Source organism: Numenius arquata, chromosome 3, assembly GCF_964106895.1.
Source record: "Numenius arquata chromosome 3, bNumArq3.hap1.1, whole genome shotgun sequence".
Taxonomy (NCBI): domain Eukaryota; kingdom Metazoa; phylum Chordata; class Aves; order Charadriiformes; family Scolopacidae; genus Numenius; species Numenius arquata.
The window spans coordinates 6,825,280-6,835,701 of record NC_133578.1 but is presented as its reverse complement, the minus strand read 5'-3'; the positions used below and the strand labels follow the sequence as shown (position 1 = coordinate 6,835,701).

Sequence of the window (10,422 nt, the reverse complement as noted above, 5' to 3'; positions counted from 1 at the left end):
TAAACCACACATTTAAATTTGTCACCTAAAGAGAAAAACAAATTAGCCAGTTACCTGTAGTATATTTTTAACAGGAGTAATTTTTTTTATTTTTTTTATTTTTTGTTTGTATGAGACTTTACCCAGGAAATCAGAATTAATCTCACGAGCGAGTCCTTCCGAGCTGTCAGTCATTTGTCCGCGCACGCACCGCTCGAATGGAGTATTTTAACAGTCCTTCGTTTAAGCGGTGTGTAACTCCTCGGGCCCCTGCATGTAAGTTTGATCGGAGGCAATAAAAAGCGCCTCCTCAACCAGCTTCTTCCTCGGGACCTGCGACACGGAACTGTCACAAAGAACTGTGACAGCAAATTGGCAGCAGCAGCAAAAATCGATGCCCAAGGGTTGTAACTAACTGCGGTGCGATGGTGCCGTTCTGCACGAGGGGGAAATCTGGCCGAGTGTTTTTGTGTCGATAGTAATTGTTTGAAATCCTCCTTATGAGGTGAAGATGCATAGATTTTATTTTATTTTTTTTTTTTATTGTCCTCTTCATTTGTCATTGCTTGTATTTTGACTTAAGGTCCGCAGTGCGATACTAAGGAAGGCAACCGGCTGCCATTAAAGCAGAAGCTTATTCAGGTATCGTCCTTACGCTGTGGTGTATCTTCCGCGAAGCAATACAGTGCTAAGAGGGGTAGAGAGGCAAGGTAAATGCTTCCTTTAGGTGGAAACCAGCCCCGTGTCATCGGACTTAAACAGAGATTATCTTTTTTTTTTCCAAGGTACGCGTGTTCTCCATGGCTGTAAAACTAGAACTGGCGTATATGTAAACGTTTGAGACGAACCGAAACCGATGGTTGACCACAGAAGGAAGGGAAGGTGTGCCAGACCTGCCCAGTTGGTGGCTCTAATAAACTAAAGCTCGTCGATGTCTAATTACATCCTTGCATATCCGTGGGTAAGAAGTCTGAAGGAAGAACTACTCGCTCTTCGCTTCAATGGCTACGTACAACTACTACAACTCAGAGAAATGCAGATTCCTTTCCTTTCCTTTTTTTTTTTTTTTTTTATGTCCTACAAATAGCACTTTCTCTTAGTACTTGGACTCGATTCCTTGAGCCCTGTGTGTGTAACATTTTTAATGAAATTAGTGGGAGAGCTGTTTATTTGGATTTTTTAACATAAGCAGCTGGGAGTCTGCTTCATCGTTTGTTCGTTATATTGTCATCTTCTAAAGTTCCCAACGAGAAATAGGATCCTGCCAAGTGCTGTCCAGTTCAAGTAAAAGACAATCTCTCTGCCATCGAGTCTAGCTTAAAAAAAGTGATTTGCAAGATCCATGTTCATTACAGACATAATTTTGTTTGATTTTTGTCGTGTCTGCCTGGTAGTTCCCTTATGAATGACGAGAGAGCTAAAACGCAATGGTCTCAAATGAAAACGGTTGTTACGTAAAGAGTGCGATTATTTACGATACAGCACACACACAGCTACATTATTTATTTTTTTTTTTCCCAAAGACTTCTTAACCTGATAGGAAAACATATTCTTCTCCAAAAGGTTAATGGAAATGCTTATTTCTATGCCCGATGCTGTATCTCTAGTGTTACCCACGATTGTATCAGCCGGAGGACAAGTACGGAGTCTCGCTATGGTAATTGTAATCAGGACAGACCTTTTGCACCAGTTTGTAATCTACGCTGTAGAAAGCAATGTAAATGCAGATCACTTTAAAGGGTTTGGAACACAACCAGGAGACATGGCTTTGAGTCTGCTCTTGGTAGCAGATCTTTGAAGGGTCAAAATTGCACAAGGCAGTTTTTTTAGCGCGGTCTGTTTTTTCGTACTCGATTCGGCAATTGAAGGACTTGGATTCCTTGGTCTCCAGTGTTGACTGTGGAGATGATTCGAACTCAACCACTTTGGAAGGTGGCACCAGGCTTACAGAAACGTTTCCCAGACCCGTGGAGTTATGTCGGAAATAAACACTGAAGGTCCCATTGCCGTGATCGACGATTTTCCCTGTGATCAGGAGGTTCAGCTTAACAGTTTTGATGTTAGAGTGGAAGTCGCCCCATCCAAACATTTTCTTGAATTTCCCAGTTTTTACTATAGGTCTGCGTTTAGTTCGTGCCAGAGATTCCTGAACCTCCGTGATGTTAGACAACCAATCCCAAAAATTTTCTATGCTGTCCGAGTAGGAGACCTGGCCGTGCTTCAGAACTGGAGACGGCTTAACGAAGAGGCGCAAAGGATTGATGATCCTGGAATGGACCACGTTGTCAACCAATGTCTCTGCAGCTTCTTTGTCTTCCCAGTCCAGCACGTCTGTGGCCTGTACGACTTGATTAGCGTCACAAAATACCTGTTTCGAAACAGAAAGAAAAGAGTTGTATAAAGTGTGAAAATAAAACTGCCGAAATACAAAAGGAGCCATTAATATTTATTTTTACACCAATGGGGTCTAACTCAGTCCAGTCGTGGACTACTCTAATGAGTAACTTCTGTTGCCCCGTGAAAGCTCAAGGATTTTACTCAAAATAGCTTCCAGAAGATGTAAAAAAACTCAGTGGGAGCCACCCGTGGGGAGAAACGGATAAATCTCTGGACAGGTTGAGGACCAGGGATAGACACCCTTTGCTCCAGATTTGTTAGATAAAAACATGTCTAAGGATGCTGGAAAATCTGAACAGCAAAGTGGCACCTCTGCCAAAAGATGGAGTGAAATAGAAAAGCAGGATTTTCCATTCCCTTTTGTTTTTTTCTCCTTACTTAACTTCCCAACCGCTTTAACCTTAAAGTCCTCTCTTACTCCACTGTTTCTGGTCTTGTCATTGTGTACTAAAATGTTTATTGTACATTTGTCTTTTCTGGTGTTATCTTTTCCATTTTTTCCAAATTTAACATGACCATTTGTGCTCTTAATTTGAGACAGACCATGAAAATAACCATATTGTTGGTGTGTTGCTTTCCGGTGCTAAGTTGCCTCTATTTTAGCCAGGCCCAGCCTTCAAGAAGCGCCGAGAGACCCCAGCCCCAGAGCGCATCTCAGCGTTTCTCAGAAACGTGACGAGGTCAAGCAAAGTCTAATGCAGAATCGTTTGCAATCAAAAAAGCAAATAACTACGTCTGGTAACGGCAGAACGGCGTTAGATTTCAGAGACCGACACGCAGGTCTCAGTACAGAGCAGATTTCCAGTTTAATGTAGAAACACGTTGTCCGTGTACGTTCTTCCTGTACGCTGTGAGAGAGTCGTCCTGGTGAATATGCAGAACTTGAGCATACGTTCAAGAGGTCAGAAGCAGGATCTGTGTTTCAACAGGCTAGAAATGATCATCTAACTTTTTAGGTCCTTTAAAGCTTGAATATAAGTTTTGGAGAACATGTTTTCAGGGTTTGTTCTCTTCGGGACTGTCTTATGCCATCATAGAATTATTTAGGTTGGAAGAGACATTTGAGATCATCGAGTTCAACCGTTTAGGTAGCACTGCCAAGTCCACCACTAAACCACGTCCCTCAGCACCACATCTACACGTCTTTTAAACACCTCCAGAGATGGTGACGCAACCACTTCCCTGGGCAGCCTGTGCCAATGTTTGACAACCCTTCCAGTGAAGAAATTTTTTCCTAATATCCAATCTAAACCTCCCCTGGCGCAACTTGAGGCCGTTTCCTCTTGTCCTAATGTACAAAGGAAAACTTTTTCAGCTGCAATTATTCTTACAAAATGTGTGGACAGAAGGAAAAGGCGCTTAAAATGGAAAGAAGGAAGAACAGTGTTGTGCTGTCCTCATCCCCAAACTTGCCACCACCACCTCCTCCTCCTCCTCTTCACTCACTTCAGCACCGATCTCTCGGTGCCAGGGTCAGGATGGTGGGCTCCCAGCGTTGCTACTGCACAGGAGGGGGTTTTCACTAGCCAGTAGGCAACCACGGGAAGATCACGGTGTGGAAGTTCGCCTGAAGCAGCCAAAACACCGAGTGCTGATGCTGAATTCATGGGGTGGGATTTTGTGCTGCCTGTCTCACTAGGGAAACTGCGATACTGGGCTTGCTTTTCCCTCTGCTGCTGATCCCAAAGGGGTCTTCTATGCCGTTAGTTCCCAGCAGTAGTCACTTTCCATAATATTCAATTGTTATTCCTCTAATCTTCAATTTTTCATTTCATCATCTGGCAAAGATCAGAAACTCCAAAGCCCTTAATCTTCACTAGGGCCTGTTCTCTAGCAATAGGCTCTAACCCGGAGCCCAAACCCACGTCCCACGCGTTCTTCCTGATCATCCCTAAAGCGGTGATTAAGGTTGAAAGTTCAAAGGTGGCCACCACGGCAATGTTCACAACTTGAATATTGAAAGGTGGCCATCACTAGTGCTAAATAAATCTACGGCTGGATCAAAACGTAGTGGTCAGGTGTGTCTCTGCAGAAACATGTTATTTTCTTCTTTAGATTAGAAGGGGGAGGGGGGAGGACAACAACGATCACTCCCAGCCTGAGACCTTGTACGTCAACTTTCTGCCTCTCCGCTATGTTTTTTATGGCTGAGCTATGAACCCAGGAAAATAGGAGATTCTGATGGAAACAGTGACAGATGCTTATCTGTACCAGCACAAATAGCGCTGTCATAACGATGCTGGGGGAAGCATCGTTTCCGCTGTGATGGAAAGCTCCTGGTGAAGCAATGTCATGTTTATGCATGGTCCTCCGGCCACTTTTAAGGCTGCTCGCGAGCTCAAACTCGGCTGGGTGATGCTGAGACCAGCTGGCCATCCCCACTGCCAGGGGAACAATTCCCCTGATGCAGAGCAGTGACTCCCTTCAGATGAAACGGGAGCTGATGCACACGTTCACCCATCCTTCACCCCAAATCTGACCAGAGGCCTTTAGAAGCACAAAAAAAAAAAAAGAGGCTTTTTGCCACATTTCTAGATTCCAGCTGGGACCAGGGGCCTGGCAGTGCTGAAATACCAGAAACTTTTCTCTGCGTTTGCATGGCTAAATGATCTACTGCTTAAAATGCTAACGACCGCTCAAAGCCGTGGGCACCTATAGTTGGTATTCTTGTTGGTAACTGAGACGAAGGGAACTGCGGTTGGAAATTTTAGGGAGAAATATGTAGAAGTGAAGCCATTTGATTCACAGGAGGTCCTAACCTGGCTTGTGTCTGCCTCCGGCTCTGCCTGTCCTCTGGCAAGGGCACAGGAGCACACACATTTGTCCTTCTGGGCTACATTTCTGTTGCGATGTTTATTGAAATCCGCGCAATGGCTCTTTGGCTTTTCTCCCCTCTCCTTTTATGAAGAGATCTAGAGGGCATCAAATCATGTGTTACTGGTAATACTCAATGTATGTCTCTTCAGGGGGCTCTCACTCCAAATGAGCCAGCAGAGCATTGCTTTCCCAACTGCTTTTTTGAGCAGGCTCTGATATAGAAAGAAGAAATATGTGGGTATAAGGCTGGGGATGGCTGGAGGGTGGGAAACATGAATGCGTGCTAAATTCAGGTGGGTTTGCCACATCAATAAGGTATTAGGGCACAATTATTTCAAAACCGTGATGGAATTGCAGAGTTACTACTATAGTAGTTACTACTACTATTTTTAATAAGTACCCCAAATGAGGTGTACTTGTAAGATAAGTACTTACTTACTACACCTGAAACATGTCCCTGGAGCTACAGTGATGCCGACTATTTCATGTGGCAATGAAACAGCTTTCATCATATGGGCATACAAAATTATTAATATGATGAATTATAAGGATTTGATATTCCTGTGTAAGGATAGCAATCACGAGTCAATGTTCCAAGTTGTACTTTACACTTAACCTGAGTCATTTCTTCCTCCTCCTCTTTGAAACAGTTTGCAGACTGCGGGATTCTCCAATCTCTCGTTAATTCTCGACTCTGCTTTATCCCACTGCTGTCTCGTTTCACCGGTCTCACTGTAGGAACGAGCTTCGGAGGCTGGCGGAGTTGCCAGCTCGGCGGGTTGGAGGGAAGGGGGCTTTGCAGGCTCTGGGTAGTTCATGTGTCGTGTTTTGCAAACGTTCATTAAAACGGTGTCTAACAAAGAACCGCCGGGTTCTGCTCAGCGCCCAGCACGGGAGCAGGAATGAGGGTGCATTGTTCAGAAATGCGACTAAGATTTGGGCTCTTTTAATGTAAAACCTTCTTTGTGCATGTGCAGATTTAGTTTATTATTTTTTTTCCCTATTTTGAATAAAGCTTTCCGCAACATAAGAGAACGGAACTCTAATGCATCATTCTCCTCTATACATCGCCAAGGCCCTTCGCTTGCTGGCAGCTTTTTGCTATTAGCAAGGATGGGCCGATGCTCTTTGTTCAGCTGTTTATTCACGTTGGTTAGCAATTTCCGGGAAATTAAAAAAAAGAAAAAAAAAAAAAAAGGGTATTAAAAGAATGCAGCCCATGCTGGAAAAAAATGACTTCCTCAGCATCTTCTCATTTCGCTATAATGCTTCTCTATAGTGGAGAATATTGCTAGTAGGGTATTTGAAAAATACTAGCTTAGGGAAGTTAGTGTATACATTTAAATAGATGGCTATTGCTGTGGTTCTCCTCTGCTGCACCTGCATTTTCCCATTCCCTCCAAACCATCAACTTCCAAATAGAAGAAATCACCTAATCTTTTTCCATATTACAGAGGCTGTAAAACGTCACCCAGTTACCCCAAAATTTCCATTAGACTGTAGATATTTTCCAGTAAGAAACATAATCTTGGGCCCGTAGAGATGCTCAGAATCCACAATGTGCCCGTGCTGTTTTCTTTTGCTACATTAACCACAAGAACAGCTCAAACCAAAGTATGATGTGGTTTATATTTATGTAGTTTTAAACTTCGAACCATTGGTTCTTCCTGCGCGCTCTTCTGAAAGATTGGGATTGCTCTTCAAAACCTTTCTCTTCCACGAATGATCTTGGCCATGGTAGAGCAGCACAGGGTTAAATAACGTTCCCCGGCTGCTGTTTTTAGAGAATCGAGCCTGCGTTGATGAGATGCTGGTATCAGTAAATGCTGTGTTTTCTCTATTTGCCCAAATAAATTTGGGTTCATCTGGAACTTGCTCCCATGCCTTCCTCTGTGGGCAAGGCACTAAGTACGAGCAGGTGTGCCCAAGCAAGAGTTAATCATTTTGATGCTTTGGGAATTTGATCCAGGTTATTCATCAATCACCAGCAATCATTCCTATAGCTTCACCCCTGCCAGGAACCATTTAAAAACTCTCGGCAATTAGCTGAAATAAATAGGTCTGTTGGGATAAAACAGCTCTGAAGCAGCATTTGGCGGCTGACGGGTGCTACTGTGAGCTTTTCATCCCACCCACGGAGAGGAAGGGGTGGTAGGAGGGAGGTGGTACTCGGTAACCTCCTCCCGCCCCCGGTTTCACCAGTGAAAAACTCATACTGGGAGGCTTCCAGCGGCCCCCACGCCCCTCTCCCATCGCTGAGGCTCTATCTCCTGGGTTTATGTTCGTGTCGCCGCCGCAGCAGCACAAGATACTTCTCTGTTCTCCTCGTGCTAATTCCAGTCCCTTAGAAGCCGTGTGCTGCAAGGATAACGCAGCATCACTCAGCGGCTGCACAAAACCCTCAGTTTGAAGGGAGTTGGAGGCGGGGGGGAGGGGGGGGAAGAGAAATAGCTCTGCTTTGTCTGTTTGAAAATTCAATGATTTCAACACATTTATCAAATTTTAAATAATTTATGTCTTGACAGGCCTTATCAATTTTGCAAAGCACACACATTAACCAGATACAACGATCTCATATTAGCTTTTTCAGCATCTTACAGTGGAGCCCAGAAAGATTAATAAAAACTCAGCCCGTCATCAATTAAATGGAAAAACATAAAATTGTATTCCATTTTGGTCTTTTTTTTGTCTTTTTTTTCTTTTCAGGAAAATGATGACGGGTTCTAATAATTCATCACAACAAGCTGAGCTTGAACTTTACTGATTATTAAATACGCTTTTCCCAAAGGCAGAGGCCGTGATGGGTTTTATGGCAGCAGATGTGATCGCTGTCAGGAATGCTTCAAGGAATTCAGGAATTAAGCAACATCTTTCAGTAGGACTGTACAAAAGAACCATGTTTGTTCCATCTAGACACAGCCTTATTTTTCAGGATGTTATAAGCCCGTGTGCTTTCGTAATTGTAAAGTGGATTAACTTTCATTTACTGCTGCAGCTTTTGCTAGGAATGAAAGCTGTGAATTAACAAGTTGGGTTATCACGCAGAAATATCCTTAAGGAAGCCGAGATCTTCAGCTGACCAAACACATTTTCTTGGAAATTTTAAATTTTTGATCCCTTGTCCCAAAAATTCTGCTGGGAAGCTTTTGGATTCCCCTTGAGAAAACAAAATTGCTCAGGTCAGCCAGCCCCGAGAAACAAGGAGTTGCTCTGCACTGAATCAAAATAATCTTTCATTTCCAGACAGGTCATAAGATTTTTACTGATTCCTCCTCCTCCTCCTCCTCCTGACTTTGCAATCAGCTCCGGCTCCCAGCCAAGTAGCCCCCGAGCCAACGGGAATTAGACAAGTGCAGCTGGAGCAAGTGAAAATGGAGTGTGCACTCTGCTTTGTAGGATGCATGTAACTTTTCTGCCACCGTTTAGGGCTTGTGTTTTTTCTCAGAAGGTGTATTTTAAATTAGATTAGATAAGTATAGAGGAGTCGATATAAGCTACTTATTAGAAAACGGTTGTGTTAGTTAAAAAGCGCATGTGATGAATACCTGAGGGCCTGACAGCAAGGTGTGTGGCTCTCATACTGGGAAAATAACGAGAGAGAGAAAAACAAATACAACCAACTTCTGTGTTTCATTTCAGTTGTGAAGAAAGTGAAAAAAAAAATGGCTTGAAATATTTGAGATGAAGCGGCTGCTAAAAGATGGCCAACATATTTGGCTGCTCGTTTTACTTCCTGAGCCAAATTCTTCTGCTGGGGTTATGGTGCAGTTGATGAGGGACCCCGAGGTGCTCAGGGTGACTGTCCCATCCCCGGTGGGTGGCCAACTCAGCCAGCCCAGGGGGCTGGGGGCTGCTGGTGGTTCTCCCCAGGTCCTGGTGATGGCAACTACCTGCCTGGCAGCCTGCGGGGAGCCCAGGAGCCATCTGTGTCCTATATAAACCTCTGAGTACTGGGCTGGTGGGAAAGAACAGAGTGAGCAGGGATGGACTTTTTTATCAGAACCTCAAAAATCAAATGAAATGACAAAAGACATCTCAGCTGGAGGCTGGGAGTGGGGTCTTTGTGTCCTGTGCAGCCCTGGAAGCAGCACTTGCAGTTTGCAGGCTGGAAGAGAGGAGAGGTGCGAGCAGCACACCGGCAAAAGCGGGACCCAAATATTAATGAAGGTCCTGCCCGTTGCCTTGATCAGTTGAGCATCCCCAGTTTCGTTATGCATTTTTCAAAAGCTGGGAATTAATTATTTCTCCATGTAAATGAAGAGACTCCAAAGAACTTGCCATCACCATTTACCCGTGCTAATGGGGGTGGTGGGTTGTGAATATTCAGAAGGGAGGCTGAACCTTGTAACTGAGGATGCCCTCGCTCTCCAGGCACCTGAAACGCTTTCCTAGGCTTGTATAACCTCTCCCTCGCTAAACTGGAAATAAATAAATACCAGCTAGTTATTGTGAGTGCCTTTCTCTCTCCTTTGGGTGATGAGAGACTTTGAAACACTCTGTGCAAAGATAAAATGAAGTCAGAAATTCAGAGCTCACCTGCTTGATTTGTGTCTCTTTTTAAAATGGACCGAAAAGAGGAACTATGGGGTTCACCGTGCTAATTTCAACAAAGGTAGCCTTTATAGTGGGGGGGACGGCTGCAGAGCAGGGGACGGATTGTCGGAAGCGCTGGATGGTGGCAGAGTAGCCAGACTTCTCAAAAGTCCTCCAGCCCCAAGTAACAAGTGATAGGAAAAGAGGAAATGGCCTCAAGTTGTGCCAGGGAAGGTTTAGATTGGGTATTCGGAAAAATTTCTACACCGGAAAGGTTGTCAAGCATTGGAACAGGCTGCTCAGGGAAGTGGTGGAATCATCATCCCTGAAGGTATTTAAAAGACAGGTGGACGTGGTGCTGAGGGACACGGTTTAGTGATGGATTTGTCAGTGTTAGGCTGATGGTTGGACTCGGTGATCTGAAAGGTCCCTTCCAATCCGAGCGATTCTATGATTCTGTGTTGGGGGGAGTGTTGAAATTTGGAAAATTTTAAAGGCTAATGCAGCTATTGCTACTTTCTTTCGCTCAGGGAAGGTGGACAGAAATCCCCTGTTCAATAGCTAATATAATTGGATTGCTTTAACAATTTTGTCCTGTCTCCTGTAGTTAAAACTAAAATGACAAGCTGCTTCAGCAAAAAAAAAAAAAAAAAAAAGCCTTCACGACCAAACCTTGCAGCCCATTAAATTTTCTGC

At 44.1% G+C, this 10,422-nt stretch overlaps 1 protein-coding gene across 1 annotated transcript in view; it reads right to left on the bottom strand.

The window, feature by feature from the left end:
• Nucleotides 1-1,053: 1,053 nt before the first annotated feature.
• NXPH2 (neurexophilin 2) overlaps nt 1,054-10,422 on the bottom strand; it is a 41,156-nt gene continuing 31,787 nt past the window's right edge. The window contains exon 2 of the mRNA XM_074145489.1: nt 1,054-2,347. Coding sequence (XP_074001590.1) covers nt 1,604-2,347 — 744 coding nt within the window. The 3' untranslated portion in view covers nt 1,054-1,603. The remainder of the gene's footprint in view (nt 2,348-10,422) is intronic.